Below are 22,934 nucleotides of genomic sequence, written 5' to 3'. Positions count from 1 at the left end.
GTCGAAGTTCTTGTATTGTCTCGGGTTTTTTGAATTTCAATATTGCATCGACTCGATCGCTTGATGGTGCATATCCCTGAGCGTTGATGTTATAGCTCAGGAAGTTGATTTCAGTTTGACCAAACATGCACTTTTTGATGTTGATGCTCAGTGAGAAGGCTTTCAAACGTTCAAAGACTGTCCGGAGGTGGTCGATGTGTTGGTTTTCGTCTTTGGACATTACGAGTATATCGTCAATGTAGACAAAGACGAACTCGAGGTCACGGAATATGGAGTCCATGAATCTTTGAAACGTTTGAGTTGCGTTTCTGAGACCGAATGGCATCACCAGATATTCATAAAGACCCCATGGTGTGATGATTGCCGTTTTGTGGATGTCTTCTGGATGCATAGGAACTTGATGGTAAGCTCTGTTCAGATCCAGTTTTGTGAAGACGTGGTTTCCATGGAGGCGAAGGAAGAGGTCTTGCACGAGTGGAGGCGCATACTTATCGGCTTCGGTGGTAGTGTTAAGCTGTCTGTAGTCCCCGCAGAGTCGCCAATCATTGTTTTTCTTTCTGGTGAGATGGATAGGACTCGCGTAAGGACTTCTTGATGGTCTAATGATGCCTTCTTCCAGCATCTCGGAGATTTGTGTCTTTGCGGCTGCTGCTTTTTCTCCTGCAAGTTTGTAAGCACGTGAAGATACTGGAGGACCTGTTGTTATAATGCGATGAGCGTACTGTACATTGGTGAGGTTTGGGCTATTGATCGGTTTGGTGATGGAAACGTATTCCTTGAGGAGCTTGGCGTATTGTTCGGGAAGTGATCCGTCGATCGTTGAAACATTGTAAGTTGCCGTCTCAAGTGTTTCACCTCTGGTTGAGAACGAAGTGAGTGGGTCGATCAGCCGTTGGTTCTTGAGATCGACGAGCAGGTTGAAGTGGCTCAAGAAGTCGGCGCCAATAATTGCAGTTGGTATGTCCGCAATTATGAACGGCCAAGAAAAGCTTCTTCTGAGGTTAAGGTCTAGTTTTAGTGTTTTGCAGCCGTAAGTGGTTATAGGGGTTGAATTCGCTGCATAGAGGGTGAGCTGTTCTTGTTCCGGTCTATTGTTGAGAAAGTTGGATGGAATAATAGATACCACCGAGCCTGAGTCGATGAGGAATTTTCGTTGGGTTGAGTGGTCGTGGATATGTAGACGGATTTCGTGCAAAGGTGAAGTAGCTATGCTGTCACCAACTGCTCCAATTAGTGACAGCATTTCTAGTTTTCCTGCTTGGACGAACTAGGGGTATATTTACATGGCTGAGTACATTGTCGAGCCTCATGACCCCACCTGTTGTGGTAGTAGCAAATACCATTGCGGTTGGGTGTAACGGACCTGCCTCTCGAACGACTTCTCTGTGCGTAGTGACCTTGCTGCGTGTTTTGTCGTTGTGGCAGCGCTCCACTGGACGATGGCTGTTGGTGTCGAAGTTGCATCTCCAGTAGCTGGTTTTGGGTCTGTTGATGCGCCAGGTGTAAACCTTGAAGTTCGTTCTGGAACGATTTGACCGTGATGGTTAGGTCTTGAATTTGTCGTTCCAGTCGAAGGACATCATGTGAACTTGATGTTCGTGTTGTTGGCGAAGGCATGATGTCTCTTGAACTTACAGCCATGATCGAAGCACCACCCAATGCATCCATGATGCGATCAGCAGTCTCCGCTAGGGCTTTAAGGTCACTTAAATTGTCTGAGATGACGAGCAGAGGACGAATTTTTTCCGGCAGCCGTTCTGTCCAAAGCTGATGTAGCACTTCGTCACTCACTGCATTTTTTGCCAACTCTCGCATTTCTCTGAGAAGCTGAGAAGGTTTTTTGTTGCCGAGGACCTTCTCTCGGAGTAGCTTTTGAATTTGTTTTTGGCGTGATTCAGAGAAACGCTCGAGGATTGCAGTTTTAAGTGTCTTGTATTTGTCGTGTGCTGGAGTGTTGTTTACAATATCAATCAGCTGGCTGGCGATATGCAGTGGTAGGGCTTTAAGGAGCTGATTATATTTTTGAGCGTCGCTGCTTATTCTGTTTGCCGTGAAGTCAGCTTCTGCTATGGCGAACCAGAGGTCTGGGGTCTCCGGCGAAAATTGCGGAAGATGCAGATTGACGGCGTACACATACTCTTGCTGCACGTGGTTGTGGTACTGAGGCATAAACATTGCACCAGGCGGTATTAATGATTTAGGGTCGGAGTTTTGACGGGATCCGTTATATGTAGCACCAGACAACGGAGGATGCAAAGGACCACTACCAGAAGATGCGTGATTGAAGTTGTTAAGTAATGGATCGCTGTCTAAGTCAAGTAGGCTTTGATTTAAGTTTTCACCGGCTGGGGTCTTGTCTTCTTCAGCCGTTCCTTCTGACTCCAAATCTTTTGTTGGTGTTCGGGCAATCATTTTAAAATATGGTTAAGATAAAATGACTTACGTGTTCTGGTTATTTTTGTATAGTTGTGTTTGCTGTTATTGCTGTGATGGTTGGTTGATGGTTACTGTTTTGTGATGGTTGGAACTCAGTCAAATCACGTCGGGGTCACCAATGTGGTGTCTGTCATTGACACCAACTAAACGAAATCAAAATTCACCACAAAAACAAGTGATCAAAGCAAACACTGATATTTGTTTCAATAATTTTATTAAATAGATTAACAATAGTAATTAAATGTCTAAGTTATTATTATATTAAATTTAAGTTTAAGTAAATGTGCGGTGGGACATAAGAAGAAACCAGTCCGAACTCAAAGAGAATAAAAAGAAGAATATTAAAAAGAATTCAAATTGTATCTGCTCACTGTTGGCAGTTTGTTTTTATACACTTAGAATCAAAAATTGTTCTGTTCTGGAATCTTCTATTTTAACTTCTTTATTAACAGGTAGAGGTGCCACCATCGTTACAGTGTCGCCACAAATTTGACTATATTTTGACAAACAATTTTCTTATTTTTCGTTATTTTTTTTTAATAAAAAGTATCCTATGTTAATTCTAATACCTTCAAGAATGTATGTGCAAAGTTTCATGATGATCGGTTAAGTGGTTTTTGCTTGAAAGCGTAACAAACAAACTTACATTGGCATTTATAATATTAGTATGAAGTATGATGTCATCTTATAACCCACGTTATTTTACAGCCCTTTTTATTTAATAATCCTGGTTATTTTCTTAAGATATAATAATAATATAGAAAGCAAATAATATGATCTTTAGATTAAGATTGTTTGGCTAAGGATTCGTATTTCATCAACACAACAACGCTAAACACCCGTCTAGACTTTTTCGGGATTACCTTAAAGATAGAGAAGAGCAAGACAAAGAAGACTTACCAAACATGACATGACTGCCGCAACCACCTGCAGAGTTAATATCTGGAGCTGGATAAAGGATTCGGGATCAATGCTATTTTTTTATATTTTACAGGCACTCAAGCGGTTATGAAAATAGGAAAGGTTTTAAGAAGAAATACCGGTGCACATTGGTCAAAAGTTTTGAACATCAAAATGAGTGGGAAAAACGGAGTTGTCGAAACCACTCCACATCTTCATCGGATTCTACATTGTGGATAAACATTACAGGTTTGCTGCAGCAATATGCTACTTAAAACTTACAGTTGTGTTCATAAAAGCAGTGCTTTCCAAATAAAACAAAAAGGCCTTCATTTTCAACGTTTTAATATATTTCATTTAACTTCTAATAACAAACTAAAATATTTTATTCATAATGACAGATAATAAGAATAATCGATTTTTTACCGTTAGCTTTGTCACAGTAAAAACCGCTTTTTAAATAAATGGCTGTTCATAAAAATAGCAGTGCATGACAAAGTACTAGATCTATTACGTCAGAAGTAAGAAAAACTGTAATAAGTTATATGAAAGTATAAAAATAATGTTAGTTTACAATTAGTTCTTTGTTGCGTAAAAAAGTCCACTAAAATCTGACACCTATCGACTGGTATTGAGTTCCGCGAATCGCGCACTGCTTCCCACAATTCTTTCGAATTTTTGGGTTTGTTTTATGAACTGCGTTCTTAACATCCCCCCACAAAAGGGGTTAAGGTCAGGGGATTGAAGGGGCCACTCTATTCTCACTTTCTTCTGCGCAAACCATGATTTTGCCTTTTTTGACGTATGCTTTGGGTCATAGTTTTGTTGGTATACCCAAACCAACGGCATTTCCTTTTCAGCATAGGGTAATGTTTGCTTCGCTAAAAAATATACTTAAACTTGCTTACTTGAGCGGCGTTGCTCGGAAATCATCGTAACGCTAGTCATGTTTATTGTTTTTAATGGTTTCATAATCAAAGCTATACGATATACGGTAATAGTTTAGTAAAATAATGGTGATACTTATTTAATAAGCAAATTAATTAATAACATAGGAACATCGAGAATATTTTGACAACATTTGTTTGGGCTTAGCAAACTAATGAAACTCTATTGTAATTCTCGTATACTTTATCGGAATCGATAAATAATACATAAGCATATGGTAATGTTTCTCGTCTCGTTTAATCAAGTAAAAAATTCTAAATCTGAACGATAAAAAAAGATAGTGTTTGGGACGGCTGCCCTTGTGGACGGTGAATTTACACTTCAGTCTTTATCTCGTCCACAATTTCTACATCTTTCGCGCTTGGATAGTAATGTGACTGAGGAATTTATAATAGAATACGCCGCAATGAAGTTAAACATTGCAAAGAATGCCATGCGCTGTTCAAAACTTATAAAAAAAGGATTAGATTTAACTTTACTCCGGTTTGTGAATTTCAACCTAGCCTAAACATGTCAAATTAAAGAAATTTTTAAATTTTCAAAAAGTGGATGGTAACACCAAGATGAAATAGGTGATCCGAAGTTTAAAGCGAATTTATCTGAATTTCTCCTCGAGAATTTTCACATACTCGGTTACATCCCTGATACCCCCTATGGGATAAATAGGTCCGACCCCATATCATAATTTTTCCTCCACCACGCTTTACTGTTTTTATAGTATACCGTGGATCGTATGCTGCATTTTAGGGTCTTCTCACATATTCTCGACGACCCTTGTACCCAAAAGGGACGACATTGTTTTCATCGCTCCACGGAACATTCCTCCATTTCTTTTTTGCCCAATTTCTAAGTGTTTTAACAACAGTGTTTTGACCGTCCCATTGTTTATTTTTGAGCTAATATTTATTAATTTTTTATATGCTAGTATGTAGCAAATACTTAAAAATGTATATAGTAAAATATTTACTTACCGAAAAACAAAAACAATGTATTTTTAACACTTTTTACTCAGCAGCACTGCTATTTTTATGAACAATCTATATCCAGAGAGTTTGAAATAATGGGTGTTCAGCGGGAAAACTAAGGTATAACTTCAAGCTAAAAGTCTCTAATATGAAAACGAAAGACCGTTAGATACAAGTAACATGTTATTTTTTTTTTGTGAGAATTTCCGTTATTTGACTAATTGACAATCTAATAAAATGTGATCAGCACTGCTATTTTTATGAACACAACTGTATATCTAGAATTACAAAATAAGTAATCGAATATAAAAGGTTTTTTTTGACGAAAAATCGGTTTGAGTCTTTTTTTCTTTTTGCTTAATAAATCAATGTGTCAACAATACAAATTAAAAATAGCTTTTCAATTAAGTTTTTTTTCCACGTAAGAATTTAGAACGAAAAATTAATGAGAATGGACTCAAACTTTTGGCCTGCAGTGTTCATTTGTTGTAGAACTCCAGATTTGTATATTGAAAAATACTAGCATAAGGTGCAATTCTTTAAATAGTCTTTATTAATTAATATAATAATACAAAGATTTGTTCCAATAACATTAAAAAATGTTATACGTTATGTTATAATATTAGGTAGGTATATAATATATGTATGTATATATATAAGCTGTACTATAAAAACTTATCTTATTCATGATGATTTATTTAACTTTTTGTATTAATTAGTAAATATAGTGAGATTAAAGAAAACTTATAAAGCATTTTCATAAAAAGCTTAATTTTTCTAAAAAAAAAATTAAATTAAAAGAAAAACAAGCATTACAACAACAAAATTTTAAAATTCTTTTGTAGATTTGTTTAAGGGAAAAATTTAAAACATTTACATAATTTGTTGTTTGTTTTCGTACATTCGTGGCAACTTCTTAATGTAGTTCAAGTATTTTAATTTGTTGTAATGGCTGCATCAACAACAACAAAATAGTTTAGTTAAATTATATATTAATATAATACTAATTTATAAATAATTTTACATATTTTATTTTAAAATATTCAACAGGTTATTGTTCACTCTTGTCGCTCGGCTTGTCGATCTTTTTTTATACAAAGTATTCTTCCTTGGAAATGGAGGTTTGACTTTAATTTCTTTATTACGACTGGTGCTTCATCGTTGAATGTCAGATTTCGTTTACCTTTTCGAACGATTTCATTTAATTTATCTAAGTCCTTAAAGAGGAAAAAATAGAAAATTAATTTATTTTTATTGTAGATCGCTAAAATGTGATAAGTAACATACTTTTGCTGGACTTTTGTGGAATTCATACGTTATATGATTTGGAGAATATTGAACTTCATTTTTTTCCAACTGATGGACATAGAGATGATTTGAAAGTTTCTTTGGAAGGTTAATTTTTTCAGTAGGATGCGGTGAGAGAAGGAGATCATTTTGCTAAAAAAAAGTAATATCAAATGTTCATTTATTTTTATTTTATAAAACAAACAATTGGATTTTTTAAACCTTCGAAAATTGAAAACTTAAAATAGGGGCAAATTTTTACACACATTTTTAAATTTCTTAGATGGAAAAGTTATGTATGTGGACATAAAAACCATAAACACTTACTGATTTTTTCTTATCGCTGAAATTCAGGGCGTATGGCGTCATTTTTTGTACATAAATTGTATTATAGAAAAGAATAATATCACCATATTGAGGAATTTCTGAAAATGGATGAAACATATTTAATTAAATAAAAAGGAACTATAAAGGAAAAAGAGAAAATATTTACTATCGTCACCATCTTTCTTAGAAGGGTCAATTAAAACTTCACGATAAATATTGCTGGCGGCTTGAGGTTGCTTTCGATACAGTCTCATAATATCGGTAAAAGTTTTTTTCTGTATTTCTTGAACCTATCAAATCAAAATTTATACAACAAAAATGTAACTTAAATTTATTGAATATTTGTTAAAAATTAAACAAACCTTTATGTATATATATATTGCACACATAAGTAACTGATCAAGATGTCGATCTTGCATCAGTTCTGTTCTATTAGTTATTGAATATTCAAACAATGTCCACACTTTGATCATATGTCTTTCGTCACCCATTTCAAGTTCTTTACATAACTCTTTCATTCGCATCCATGCTAGTGTGTAAAACTTCAAATAAAAATAAGAGATTATGTTTTAAAAATGTTTTAAAAGGTTAGAGTTAAATTTAAAGTTACCTTTCTTAAAAATATGGATAAGGAAACATCTCTTCTAGATTCAGCAGATGCTGGTTTTGATGGATCAACAGGTTTTGGTTCTGAAGCTGAAGGAAATATTAACTCTTAAATATTTGATATTATTTATTTATTCATTATAATATAATTTTTTGCGCCCCCTTTTTTTCCTCCGATTTTAGAAATCTTCCATTTTATTTTTGATCAGCGGCATTTTCCAAAGGCGATAGGACTATAATGTCTACTCATTGAAGAGTGATAAATATTGAACCTGGTAAAGAATTTAACATTTGTGTAGTGCGGTTAAGAAAATAATCTTTGTACTTGACAGTACCTCTGAAATTTGGCTCAAGGGTAAACTGATGGGTTGAATTGTTTGAGTTTATGAATGTAACTGGGTATTTAAGTGTTAAGCCAAAAATAGGAGGCATAGAAAAGAGCAGCAAATGCCTCAGTAAGAGAACGGTCGCCTATTATTTTTACTACTCTGTTTTCAATTCTATCCTTTGAGAATTACATTCCAGTTTGGGACGAATTAAAGCTTTGTTAATTTTAACCAGATCAGAAGAGGTTAAAAAACGTCTGGCCTCATCGAAGAAAACCTAAAGACTTAGCAGCATTTTTGGCGATGTCAAATATGTGATCTGGATTTTCGAAGTATTGAAATCAAAAGGGTTTTTGATTCCCTATTGAACAATGCTATCAAGATGAGAATTTAATGAGCTTATCAACCATTGCCGTTTAAAATCCACATTAGAAGAACAAGATTAATAATCTAAAAACAAATATGAAAAGCTGGAAAACAAGAGTGTCGGAGACAAAACCCTCAGCCCTGGACCACATCAGCGTTTATTTTGTGGATATCAGATTTGAACCCGTCCAATACCACTTGAAATTAACGGTCCGAAATGAAATTTTTAACCCAACAAAAGCAATTCATGAAAACTAAAGAAAAAATAAGCTTTCGTTCTTCAAGGTATTTCTTAAGCTTAAAATTGATCAGCGTTTTAAGGACTTTGGAGATAAGGGACGTCCTCGAACGAATACTGTTTTCCATTCATTTGGAGAGAGACCTGTATAGTATTACAGATGGAAAAGCGTACGCAGTTATTTTACCAGCGACACCTCGGGGCCACCGGATTGGTAAATGTAAAGATCTTTTAGTACTTAAGCTGTACTGTGGGAAAGAAGACTCATCCCATAGATTCGTTTACGCTTGCAAGTACAGAAGTTGTCACTCATTGGCAGCATCTTATAATCAGCAAACCGTGCTGCAAGCAAATTGGCTTTATCTATCGAGTTTAATCGTGAAAACTGAGTTATCTTGTTTTTTTTTTTAACACGGACCATTAGTTATTAAACTTGAAAAGTTAATAAACAAATACAAAATTAATTTTAACATGAAATTATAATCTTATATAGTCTTTAGAACTAAGTTAAAAAGTAATGGAAGAATTTAGTAGTTTAAAAGATAACTCAGCTCTATTTAAACCGAATTCTCACGAACTTAAACATAACAGTACAAAATTAGAGGAGGTTCATTTTCATTTTATCGATTAAGAAATGTTTGAAATTGTGCTAGGCGGGAATAAGAAGAAAGACGGAAATTAAATGCTGGGTCTAAGATCTAAATATATGTCATACAATTTGTTGATATTTTTTAAGCAGTAACCAATTAATTTACTACCAGAAATCCGCTCTTAAAAATCATATTGAATTTATGAACGACGTTTTTTTGATAATAATCGATATACCTGTTCAGTTCTTAGAATATATGCATGTTTGCCCTAATTATAAACTTATTAGGCGTTAATTGTAAGGAGTTTTCGTTTCTATTCAGGAACTAGACATCAATATAATGTCATTTCCATGGTCGTTAACTTCTCTTGTTTATTTTCTACATGGTAGCAAATTATTTAAGCTATAGACCACCATTCGCGCCAACATACAACCAAGTAGGCACAAGTCTGACCATTTTATATATATTCTATACATTTTATATTACTTGACATTAACTTACCTTTTCCTGCATTAAACAAATCTCTTCTAGCCGATTCTGATGTCGATGCTGTCGCTGGGTTAAAGCAGTCATAAGCTGAATTCATTGGAGATTGCAATACTAAAATTCATTAAACAAAAATATTTTATATGAATTAACAAAATAAAACAAAAAACCAATGAACACTTACAATTACGTTCTTGATTACAGTGAGCCATTTCATTAACATCAACATCTGCCCATGAAGGTAGCGGTGCATTTCTTTGTTGTAATACAATCCAAAGCGGCGACCCGCTTCCCCATGCCAATGATTCTAAACAAGTTTCTTCTACTAAATTTAAATGTTTGATTAAAGCTCGAGTTAATATGTCTTGTCGTTTCACAACTATTTCAACAATTTTTATAAAATTAAAGGGTTTCAAGTCAAAGCAATTTAAGACCCATGGAAATTTAATTTGTGAATTATATGCATCAAGCACAATTTCAACACAACAAGTTATCAAAGCAGAGTTTAAATTTTCACTTTCCAGCAAAATCTAAAATAAGTTAAATAAAATGAATAAACGATTATAGAAAAGAAAAATTATACTCTTTTTACCTTGATATCTAAATTTGGTCTTGTTGCAACTTCTGCTCGAACTATTTTTTCAGATATATAAAAATATAGAGATCTTGCTAAGGAGAATCGTTTTTCAGCCTCTGACTTTATGGGAAATTTTTCTTTGAATATAGCTTCCATTGAGTCTAGTTTTGATTTGATTATCTGCATTGTGCTTTCACCAGCTTGTCTAAGATTAAACAAAATAGCATTAAAAAATAGAATGATTGATTTTCAAGATAATGTAATATATTTACTTAATATAATCTGATGGTCCTTTATCAGCAATATCTTGTAATTTTCTAACATTCTGTGTTGCATTTGCCACTGGTTCAGATACGCTATCTTTTTTCGGCAAATGATGTCTCCTTGTTAATGGTGTTTCTGGAGCCATTGAGCGTATGCTCTGTAAATTGAATTAAACACATACATTTATTTCTTTTTTTCATTTCAAAGTTTTGATGATGGTTGCCATGTTTGGGCTTTAAATAGTTTGAAAGGTACTTCTCTCAGAAATCACTGAAAATTCTTAAATAAAAATCAAGTTCCAAAGTGATCGTCGGAGTCAAAGCGCGATTAAAATCTTTATTTAAATTTTTTACGAATCCAAAACATATACTATTGGTGGGTGTATAAAATGGCCTGAGGAAATATTTATCGTTGGGATTTAGTGCAAAATAGATAAGGACAAGTTTATCTTTAAAAAAATCCCGAACAGAAAAATTTAAATTTGATCACCAATATTATCCATCCTAATAGTAATCTAAAGGTACTTTCGATTAATGTGATATAAAATAAATAATTACATCAACTGACCAATTTACAAGATAACATAATATATTCTTGGTAAATTAAACGTTCCATACTAAACCGAATATAGCACGGAGACACGTTCCTTCGAATTTGCAAAAAGAAATGACAAAGACAGTACTTTTAATAAATATGATTTAAAATCATGAAATGAAAATAAAAATAAACCAGCATAGGTGTTCTTATATGCGTTTCACCCCGATGTAATGGTTGGGCTCATCAGAAGATGACCATTACACCTTGTCTTGACGCATATTTTCTCGAATAAATTGAGATTCCATATAATATGAGCTACTGTGAATTATATGGTTGCTACAAGACAAGGTGTAATGGTCATCTTCTGATGAGCCCAACCATTACATAATTGGTGTTCAGGAACAAACAATTCGACTGTTAACAGTCAAACATTTCATCTTCAAAAGACAGTTTTCATTGTATTTAATTTAAACGTATTTTTGGCATGTAGCTAAAATGGCAATAAACTGTTTTAAATGGAATTATTTGTTTTTTTGTAGAACCTTCCTTAACAAAAAATATAGCTTCTTGAGACTTTATTCTTTGCTAGGAGAAGAAAAAAAATAAACAATGTAATTTCATAAAAGAATTATTTTTAAATAAAAATATTATTACCTGGTTGATGTATGCACTATGGCTGCTCGTCGTATCTGTAATTTAAAAAAAAAGTAAGAAATCGTTATTAATATCTGTTTGTTTTGTTTGTTCTTAGAGTAAAATATTGTTTTGATTGAGATTTGATAACTTTTAAAGACTTAAAAAGCTAACAGACTTTGATTAGTTGCAATACTACATTGGACCTAAGGATCTTCCCTCGATAAATATTATAAGTTTGATACAATAGGTTTGAGTGGCTGTCCAGATGTCATTGACACACGTAGACCTCAAGGGTCCATTGTGATACAATAAAAGTCGAAATTTATAAAACCGCTGGAAAATTATAGAAGAAGTATGCAAAGTCACATAACCAAATTAGCTCGTGTGGTATAAAAGATACAGATGGCAAATTCTAAAAACTTTTGAGATTTCAGCTCTAATCAAACTCTACTCAGAATGTATTTGACGTGCTTACGCTCTGCTCAGTGATCTGGATTGAGCTTAAAAAGAAAAATACATGCCTATCTATTAAGCAGTGCCCAGCAAGTGATGATCGACAGTTGATGTCTTGTGAATTTATAGATAGAGCCCCATGATTTTATAGAGACTATCGCGTTTTATTTGAACCAAGAGAAGATTCCTTGATGGCCAGAAAAAGTATACGCCTCCGGAAACATCGTTAATCGTTTTAGATCGGTCTGTATTAAAACAAACAGCTTCGTCTGACATCGACTTATTCTACCAAAAAGAGCTGGAAGTGATGGACACTTTGAAGTTTTCCTTGAATTGTGAATATATTCGACGTTTCTAGGTAGAGATCTGACTGAGCCCAGAGTAGTGGAATGCCAATTTCGTTATGGAACCACCTTATGTCGAATGACTGTATTTGTGGCTGATTGTTATAGATAGATAGATAGATATATAATTTTATTTTCAAAAAGATTTTACAAAAAATGAGTATTGCTTGTTTAAAATTAGTTTTGACACTAACTTTAAGTTGCCTGTCAGGTTAAAAAGGAAATTTAAAAAATATATAAGCTTAGTAAGTAGATTACGTGGTAAAGCATTCTTTCACGAACTTGATGAGTTATCTGAGACAAAGATTAGAGTCCTAATCTTTTTTCTCAATGCGACAAAATGGCTCTAACATAATCGCTATGAAGCTTCTCTATAAATCTGTCCCTTTCAATCACAGGTCAAACGAGTTTTTGGTATCAAAACGGCGCACTACAGCGCTAATTGGTTTTCAGGCTAGGTTGCCTTGAGATCGCCATTTCTACCTATCTAAGTAGATTACGTTACATAGATGTGTTATAAAAATTAATTTATAATAAGATAAGATTGTGATATTTAATTGACGCTTTTAAAAAGTAATTTAAGTTTGAGTAGCAGTAGCCATAAAGAATGTTGAGAATAAGAAAGTATGCCGCTGACAAGAAATTTTCTCCTGTACGCTTTGAATACTGGGCAGGTTCCAATAAAGTGCATGGTATTTTCCGATTCATCCAATTACATAATGTACAGATTCCATCTGTATCTCCTTGGAATGCTCTTTCATTGATATTAGGGAGCTCACAGCGACCTTTAAAAATTATGGAAATCATACCACGTGAATTGGAGTCATCAAAGTAGTTCGGTATGCCAGCGTATATCAAGATGCAATATTCATCGTGAAATTGAGATTGTGTCGCACTAACTGTAAATTCAGTCTAGTGTTTTTCAGTAAGAGAATGTTGTGTAAGCTAGGCCATTTAAATAGATTCATGTCAAAAGAAAAACCCAACGAACATCCATGGAAAAGATCCAACCATTCTTTAGCCCAGAAGATTTTCTTGTTTATAATGGCTTTCGGTAAAATGTAGGGTAATCTATTATTAGGAAGATTTAAATTTCGTCTTATGAAAGAAAAATTTAGCTGGAGGGACATTAAAAACCCTTCGGTAAACCTGTTTCAATGTGCAGAGCATAGTTAGGCATATTATCGGGCAGTAAAAAGCATCTTTTCGTGAGAAACGCTGCAATTTTTCAACTTCGTTGCATTGGCATATCCCGAAACTTGAGCACAATACAACATAATAGCTTTTGAGGCGGCATTGTATATTTTGAACTTTGTTGAGTGTTGGACGGTATTGTCTCGCAGCAGTCTCGACCACGTTGCATTGATGGAATTCTTAGATGCTCCCAATCTGTTTGTTAGATCCTCATTCCAAGACATGTTGTAATTAGACACCTTTATTTCTGAATTATTGTAAAACTATTTCGCTGCTATTCTTCCACCATTGCGAAATATTACTATTTCCGACTTATCAATATTTCAAGATTCCATTGAATGCAGTAAGTCTTAAAACCCTCAATTAGTGGTTGCAAATTGGAAGGAATATCTGACAACAGTACAATATCGTCCGTATATAAGAGGGCGTTAGTTTGAATATCTTCTGAAACAATACCGATTGGAAGTTCTGCATGAAGATCATTTAAAAGCAGAACGAAAAGAAAAGAGCTTAGCACACATCCTTGACGAACACCTTTCTTCGTGGAGAAGAAGTCTGAAAAACACGAACCATCCCAAACAACTTCAGTAGTATCCTTATAAAGAGACTTTATAGTAGCCAGTATCTTCGAAGATATTCCCAGAGTCGATGACTTATAAATAAGAGCTATCAAAAGCAGCCTTAAGATCTATGAAAAAAGCGTAGTTTCTTCTTTTGGCAGAGTTGAAGTTGAATTATGCATGAAAGATTATCAACTTGGTCCACAGCAGAATAGTTGGAACTATATGGAGCTTGAAATTCATTGATGAACTGTAGTAAACAGCTTATAGAGCGTATCCAGAAATGAAAGTCCTCTATAGTTTGACGCAACATTTGTATCTCCTTTCTTGAACAGTGGGTATATAATGGATTTTGTGAAAGGTGATGGTAGCGTTGCAGTTTCAAGAATCTCAGAGAATAACTTCTGTATTTCCTCAATAAGAGATGGACATACATTTTTATAAAATTCATACGGTATTCCATCAAAACCAGGGGGGTCATTCCGTAAAACGATAATCGCTAGACGATATCGTTTCGACGATAGTCTCACTTCACGTAAGACGATAATCGTCAAAGTGATATCGTCAAAACGATAGCGTTTGCACGAAAGCTAAATAGGTATCGTCTGCTATAAATTTCCATTGACAACTAAGCAAATTGAATAAAAAAAGTTTCGGTGTAGTTTAGTTTTGTTACAAAATGAAAGTTAAAACTCAAAAAAATACAATGAATTCGGTTACCCTTTTTTTTATATACAAAACATAAGTAATCTCTTTTAATTGCTGTTATAATAAATAAATAAAACAATTGTAGTTCTGGATTTGCAAAAGAGGACTTTATAATGATATTATAAAGAATAAATTTGCCAGGCGGTTGTCGTTCTACATTCATAATGTATATACATTCAATATTAAAATTTTTTGTAACTATTGAAACTTTGGGACGAAGGAACATTGGTATATTCGACAGGCAACGATTTTTGTATCGCAATTGCACAAAGCACTAATCCAAATTAGTTTTGGAAACATTAAATATTTTTGAAGCCAAGTTATGTTCCTTGTGGATAAAATGAAGTCTTCATTTCCTTCCCTTTGACCAAATTGGGTTTATTACTGCAGCTGATTTACAAAAATATAAGACATTGAGCAAACATTTTGATAGTATAGTTTTATCTTCAGCGGCAACAAATGAAAACACAAAAACAAAAAGTGACAATAACAACAAACATCACAAAATAATTGGTATGTTTATTAACAATACGTTTTTTGCAAATTATCAAAATTTCCCTAAGTCATTGAGCATATCTAAAAATTAACGTTGCAAACGTGCGATGGTGGACATATGAACGATATCCAATTCTGCGCATAGGTATGACAACACATAACATGAATTGAAGGCAAATTAAAAATAAGAAAGGATTTTATAGAAAAAAACCTTATCACTTTGGTTTTAGTTTCGAATATCAAAATAGAAGGGAACAAATAATTCTACATTCTTGATGTGCAATTGATATAAGGAACATCTTTAAGTTCGAAATTAAGTTTAATCGTTTTGGAGTATTCGTTCCAGCGTTTGACACAGTAGAGCAGTTTATTTGGAAGGCGCTTCTCAATCAAGGTGTAGACGAAAAAATAGTTCGAATCCTAAAGAAAATGTATGACAGGAGCTCATCCCACATAAAAACGGAATGCATCGGACCAGATTTTAAAATATCGCGAGGTGTAAGGCAAGGAGATCCAATTTCACCAGCACTCTTTTCCGTAGACTTAGAAGGAGTATTTAGAAAGCTAGACTGCGAAGACAAAGGATTGAAGATAACTCTCAAACTTCCGATTTGCCGATGACATTATAATTATCGCAAACAGCAGTGAAGAACTTCAAACGATGCTGAACGAACTGTGCTCGGAATGCAGAAATATTGGGTTGTCAACAAATCAACAGAAAACTAAAATTATGACAAATGGTGCTTCTGATCCAGTTAGTGTTAATAACAATATATTAGAATACGTTGAAGACTACACATACCTTGGTCAGATTATCTCATTCAAAGACAAAGAAAAAAAGGATATAGGGCAGCGAATGACGAACGCTTGGAGGCAGTTCTGGAACGTTAAGCATCTTCTTACATTGAATATTTCGAATAAAACAAGGAAATATGTGTTTGACTCAGCAGTTCTTCCAGTCGTCACCTATGGGTGCCCAACATGGCAAGTCACGAAAAACACTGAAATGAAACTCCCATCATGTCAGAGAGCAAAGGAGAGAGCTATTTTGAACGTTCATATTGCCCAGCAAATTAACTATCAGAATATAAGAAGTCAAACTAATTTTGAAGACGTTAGACACAGGCTTAAGAAACTCAAATGGGAATGGGCAGGACATGTAATACGTACACCTGATAATCGATGGACAAAATTAGTAACCGAATGAATGCTCTTAGAAAGCAAAGAAGCGTAGGTGGACAACATAAACGCTGGAAGGATGACATACGAAATATGCCCACTTTATTGGAGAGAAGCACTAGATAGAAGAAGATGGAGAAGTCTGGGGGAGGCTTATGCTCAGATGACCTAAAATTATACCTCTTTTTTCAAATAATGTATATATTTAAATTATTTTTAAAACTTGATTGAATTATTTGTTTATTGTAATTTAATTAATTTTACGTACACATACTTCTTTAAATGTAATGTAAGTATATTCAATCAAATGGTTATTATAAAATTATTGTAAATTTTAAAGTATCAATGAGTGAATAAAGCTTGGAATAATGATAATAATAATAATTCGTTCCATTGAAAGAAAACTAAAACTTGTAGTTAATGGTATAAAAAATTGTTTTAATTATTAAATAATAACATATCTGTCACTTACCGCTATTATTTTGTTTTCTAAAGTTTGTATTATGAAGCAATATTCTTTCATCAAACTCGCCTACACTTAAAACATACTGTTCATAGGCGCTATTAAGAGATTTAAGGTTTGGCTCGAAATTATTATTTGATATTATTTCCATAAATGTGTCCTTGTTTCCGAGTAAAACCTGTTTTCAAAACAAAAAAAAAACAGAAAAAAATATGAATATAAACTCTTAATTCCACTTGTTTTATGATCGATCTTATCACAGATCGCTTTCGTGAAAATTCGTACTATGAATGACCAAAAAAGTTAGTTTTCGAAACAAGATCTACTTTTCCCGAACTCATCAAATATTTCTTTCTTTTATTGAACGAATCTTCTTTGACGGTGTATGTGATAAGTTCAATTAACTTACTTTGGTTCCAATAAATTCAGTCATTATTTTCTTCCACGAATTAAGCTTCATTGATCTTGCCTCAATATTAAGACCTTTAGTTATTTTACAAAGTGGTTCTATTATACAATGTTTATTTATTGTCGATGGATTAAATTCAGATGTATTCCAATTCGTTGGTACTCCTTCAAAATTTGGATTTATCAATTCTATACGATTTTCAGCAAGTGCATTGACATAAATTAAATCTATACAACACAGCAATAAATGAAATGAAGACACCAGATCAACTGTACAATTTAAGTCTTCATTTTTGGCACATAGAAATAAACACCAACAAAGATCATACAATTTACTCGCTGAGCATTTAACTGGCCTAAGAAAATATAAAATAAAAAGGAGTTAACTCTAAATTTAAGTTTCATTTAATTAAAATTGTATTACCTTGCTTTCTTATTCTTTTTCTCATTTGGTGGTACAATAAAGATTTGATCAAAAATCTTATTATACCATTCGAAGAGATTTAGGGTTATTATAAAACCTTGTTCTAGTCGCTCGATTTGAGTGATGAAATTTTTTGATAAGGTTGCCATTTCGCACCATGCTTTCATTTTAGTAAAAAAATCATAAAGACTAGAATTGATAAAGGAGAACAATTCAAATAAAACATATTTGATTTGGTTTCTTTGGTTTTGAGGGACTTACCTGACATTGCAACTTCTGAGAAGTTTTGTTAATGAAACACAATTTCCTTTAACAACTTCGTTGGTTCCACCAACAGTTGGTCTATAAGATTCTCGACATGCTGCGTACAAAGCACAGCAAAGCCACTGACATGGATCTCCCTAAAATAATTTAACAAACTATGTTTAAAATAGACGTACATACAGTTTAACTAAAATATACAAACTTTATTTTTATGGTCAGGATTCTGAGTACATTTTAATTAAAGGAAATACTAAAAAAAAGCTTTAACTCGTACATTATAAAATAGATATCTGAGTAACTAACTATTCAAGGCTACTGACTTAGAAGACTGACTGCAAGACTCCCTTAAAATTTACAAGCAAGCCCTGTCATCAGCCAAAAAACAAGGCTGGAGAGAATACTGTCAATCAATCGAAGACATAAAGGACTCCGCAAGGCTCAGCAAAGTTTTATCGAAGGAACAATGTAATCCTTCATTTCTAAAAAAGCCTGACAGTCTCTCCAGCCGAATATCTTGAGCTACTGATGAAGACGCACTTTCCGGGTTGCTAGAGTGATAACCCCGAATCGCTTGAAACCACAGAGCTAAACGTAGCTCATGTGGAGCAAGTCAATTCCGTTATAACCAGAGAAAATATGTTGTGGGCCATCAATACTTTTTCTCCATATAAATCCCCAGGCATGGATGGCATACTGCCAGTTATGCTTCAAAAGTTGCATGATGTGGCAGCTCCATGGCTGGAATAAATTTTCAAAGGATGACTCCTTCTCAAACATGTGCCCGTGTCGCGGAGACAGGTCAAAGTAGTTTTTATCCCGAAAGTGGGTATGCGAGGTCACGATTCTGCGAAGGATTTCAGACCAATAAGCTTAACATCTTTTGTGCTTAAAACCTTGGAGCGCATTCTTGATTACCATATTAGAGAAATCCTAGTTGGACGACCTGTCGAAAGCTCTCAGCATGCTTATCTTAAGGGCAAATCTACGGAGACTGCCCTCCATGAGGTAGTGCGTACTGTAGAACAAACAATCCATTATAATGAATTTACTCTTGCCACCTTCCTAGACATAGAGAGTGCTTTTAACAACGTCCTTACAGAATCCATAGAAGAATCGCTCGTTAAGTTCGGTGTAAAAGACTACATTCGAGAATGGATTATTTCCATGCTCAGTGGTACGAAGATTCGAGCCACTCTAGGCAATACAATCGCAACAAAACATGTGAGTAGGGGAACACCCCAGGGTGGTGTCCTTTCGCCTCTTCTATGGCTTCTGGTCATGGATACAATTCTCGTTAAATTAGAGAGATGTAGAGTGAAGGCGTTAGCCTACGCGGATGATTTGGTACTATTGGTGTCACGAAAGTACACCTCTGTGATTAGTGAAATCACGGAGTCAGCTTTGAAGAAAGTTAGTAACTGGGCCACGAGTTGTGGACTAGGAGTTAACCAAAGTAAAACTGAACTGTTGCTCTTTACCACCAAAACTAAAGTACCGCCCTTCATGCTACCTCGACTCAACGGTAAAATCCTATCATTGTCTTCCAGTGCAAAATATTTGGGATTTATACTCGACCCTAAACTAAACTGGAAACTAAATATTGAAGTACGGGTTAAGAAGGCCTGTGTTGCCTTCTACGCCTGCAGCAAAACTTTCGGCAAAAAGTGGGGACTTCAGTCCAAGATGATTTTATGGACGTACACAGCCGTAGTACGTCCAATCTTAACATACGGTTCGATTGTGTGGTGGCCTGCTCTTAGCAAAGCCTATAATATTGCTAAGGTAAAGAAGGTTCAAAGAACAGCTTGCGTGGAAACCACAGGGGCCATGCGTTCTTGCCCAACGGACGCCTTAAACGTTATTTTGGATCTTCTACCAATCGACCTTTTTATTAAATACATAGTTTCCTGCAGCGCGTTTAGGCCGAAGAAATCAAACAGCTGGTTGTCAAAACCTTATGGTCACAGCAACACAACGAAATTGATTCCCTCAGATATTATCTCGGTAGACACTGACTACTGCGCTCCTACTTTGAGCCTTAGTAAGGGTTTTTAGGTTATTTTCCCATCGAGAGAAGATTGGGAGGATGACATCGTGTTGATAGGTTTCGACACAACCATCTTTACTGACGGCTCAAAGATGGAGTGCGAAGTTGGTTCTGGGATCTTTTCTGAGTCCCTAAATGTAGCCAAATCCTTTAGGCTTCCTGACTTTGCTAACGTTTTTCAGGCTGAACTGCTGGCAATAAGGGAGGCATGTAAGATACTTAAACAACACCCAAACCAAAACCGAAATGCGGCTATCTTTATAGACAGTCAGGCAGCTGTCAAAGCCATTAACTCGGCCATATCCTCTTCTAAATTGGTCCAGCAATCTCGCGATGAGCTTGCGAGCCTGAATATTAACCTCGGTGTCACCCTGATCTGGTATCGTGGGAAATGAACGGGCTGACGAGCTAGCCAGGCAATTATCGGCCCTTCATAGCTCACTTGCGGAAATGGTTAACATTCCTCTTGGTGCTATGAAGGTTAAAATCTTTTCTATCTACCAAACTAAATCAAACCGAGGGTGGAGCAATTTACCCAACTGCATTATATCTAGGAAGATATGACCCACCTATAATAAAATCCGTACAAACGATCTTCTGTGCAGGCCAAGGCAAGACATAGCCAGGATTGTTGCGGTTTGTACCGGACATTGGCATATAGGATTTCATGCAGAGAAGTTGGGTATCTCTTACAACACCTTTTGCCATAGCTGTGGTGACCAAAGAGAAAGTGAAACAATAATCCATTTCCTCTGCAAATGTCCTGCTTTGGCAAACACTAGAATAAAATACTTTGGAAAAGCATTCTCACGAACTTGATGAGCTATCTGAGACAAAGATTAGAGACGTAATCTTTTTTCTCAAGTCTATCAATCTCTTACATAATCGCTATGAAGCTTCTCTATAAATCTATCCCTTTCAATCAAAGGTCAAACGAGTTTTTGGTATCAAAACGGCGCACTGCAGCGCTAATTGGATCTCAGGCTAGGTTGCCTTGAGATCGCCATTTCTACCTACCTACTGCAACTTCGTTCGGCTATCGATGAGGATACAAATTGTTTATATTCGTTTGCTGCAATAAAGTATATTCTTATACTCTACCGATTTAATTACTGGAACCTCTGACTACTGAGAAGCAACAGAAAGTAAAAACCATACTTTCAGAAAAGAGAACTCTTAGCAGAACAGTGCCGATAGCTACTTCGAAGCTTTATAAACCAAAGGCAACTTGGAATACAAAGGGTATGGCGTTTAAATTATCTACGAAATGGAGTAGGAAAGTAATACACTAGAAAATGTATTAAGATGTCTTTTTGAATGCCTTTAAACTGAATCAAATCGAGGAAAAGTCTGTATTCTATGTCTTGCTAAGGACCTTAAATATATCTTTAGGTCCCTCCCAAATATATGTAAATTTCAATTATCTATTTTTGAGTGTCTGTCGAAAAATTCACAAACAAAAATCTCATAATCGAGCCAAGCTCTTCTTTTAATGGAACTAATAATATTTTAGGTATTTTTTGCCTTTATCTTTCAATGCACAGGTAGCTAGTTATCCTGCAGGGCAACATATGATCCATCCATCCATTTTCGTCTTTTTGGGAAAATTGAAACAGATGTTTTAATTGTCAGCAGTCGTATCCCTATTTCATTCTTCAAGTAAAAAAAAATAATTAGAATTTCAGAGCATGAATAAAATTCATCATAGATTGAAATTAAGAACATGTTACGAGGAAACATTACGCATCTGCATTTTGGAACAACAGATTTAATAAATAGAGAAAAAACTGTTTGTCTTGATCTTGAGGTTGTAATCATCTATAATCGATGACAAATCACATCCAAAGGTTACGTACAAAAAGTTATTCCAACTAAAACTCTACACAAACTATTCGTCATCATTGATTGATAGACTTGACTTTATTATTATACTTCCAAAAACAAAACTTTTCAAATGCAAATTCTAGCCCTAAATTTTAAGTCAGAAATTGCACCATCTTCACCTAATGTCTTTATTTATTACACCACAATGCACTTTGTTGTTTTCATTTTCAATCTAACATCAAGACAGTCATTATTTTCAAAAGTGTTCCAAGTTATGGATTTAATTAAATATTGAGTTGTTTTGAAAACTTACATCCAATGTTAACTTTTGGGACATATCATAATAATTGGTCCATGCACTTTGTTCGGTTTCTTTATCCATGTTAAGTTCATGACAAAGATCCTGAAACTTTGTTTTTATTTCCATTTTGGCTTTTGATAAGGACATTGTGCCCAATTGAATTACAAACAAAACTGATTGAAACTCTTTTTTAAAATATTAATTTTCTTTGAATTGAAATAATTACGTCAATGAAAAGTTTTTTTAATTTTAAATAAACTACTTGCTCGATTTAATTAAACATGCGATTTGTTTTCATAAAACTTAGGAGTGAAAATTTTTAATGCAATTCTTCCGCCAAAATAAATTGGGCGCGAACTTAGGAAATTTAATTTGACAGTTGAGATAAAAAAAGAATCAAATGCGTTCCGGGTTATTGATGACAATGAAAATTTCTCTTCCATTGTGATCTATTGAAGCTGAGTTTGCAATGGGCATTCTTATTTTATTTCTTTGATTTGACGGCAACTAGAGAAATTGTGTATTGGTGATTTACTAGTTTATTGCTTTTTTCAAAGAGGCAAGTCTTTGCTTAACTGGAACTAAATTTAATTTCAAATTCTTATAAGAGAGTTTCGTCAAAAATTTAGATCAAAGAGGTTTTGAATTTTGAAAAATTTGACTCATAAGTTAAGCATCTAATTATTTTCGAACTGCTACAAGTTAAGAGTCATTAATTTCATGGTTTCAAGTTGATAGAACTGACATTTAACGACTGTCAAACATAACTGTCAGTTAAAGT

General features: G+C 34.4%; 1 protein-coding gene across 1 annotated transcript; it reads right to left on the bottom strand.

Annotated features, from left to right (window-relative positions):
* Positions 1-5,827: 5,827 nt before the first annotated feature.
* LOC129944686 (retinoblastoma family protein-like) lies at positions 5,828-22,512 on the bottom strand. Its single transcript, XM_056054292.1, has 16 exons — positions 22,166-22,512; positions 17,979-18,118; positions 17,718-17,906; positions 17,295-17,649; positions 16,895-17,063; positions 11,508-11,542; positions 10,325-10,473; positions 10,068-10,257; positions 9,660-10,005; positions 9,491-9,589; positions 7,474-7,559; positions 7,226-7,405; positions 7,030-7,153; positions 6,864-6,961; positions 6,537-6,689; positions 5,828-6,466 (listed from the first exon to the last, which is right to left on the bottom strand). The coding sequence occupies exons 1-16, from the start codon at positions 22,298-22,300 to the stop codon at positions 6,308-6,310; spliced, it is 2,607 nt and encodes an 868-aa protein (XP_055910267.1). The 5' UTR covers positions 22,301-22,512; the 3' UTR covers positions 5,828-6,307.
* Positions 22,513-22,934: the final 422 nt, after the last annotated feature.

The sequence above is a fragment of the Eupeodes corollae genome, chromosome 2 (assembly GCF_945859685.1).
Source record: "Eupeodes corollae chromosome 2, idEupCoro1.1, whole genome shotgun sequence".
In the NCBI taxonomy this organism is placed as follows: domain Eukaryota; kingdom Metazoa; phylum Arthropoda; class Insecta; order Diptera; family Syrphidae; genus Eupeodes; species Eupeodes corollae.
This window is presented reverse-complemented; position numbering and strand designations above follow the sequence as displayed.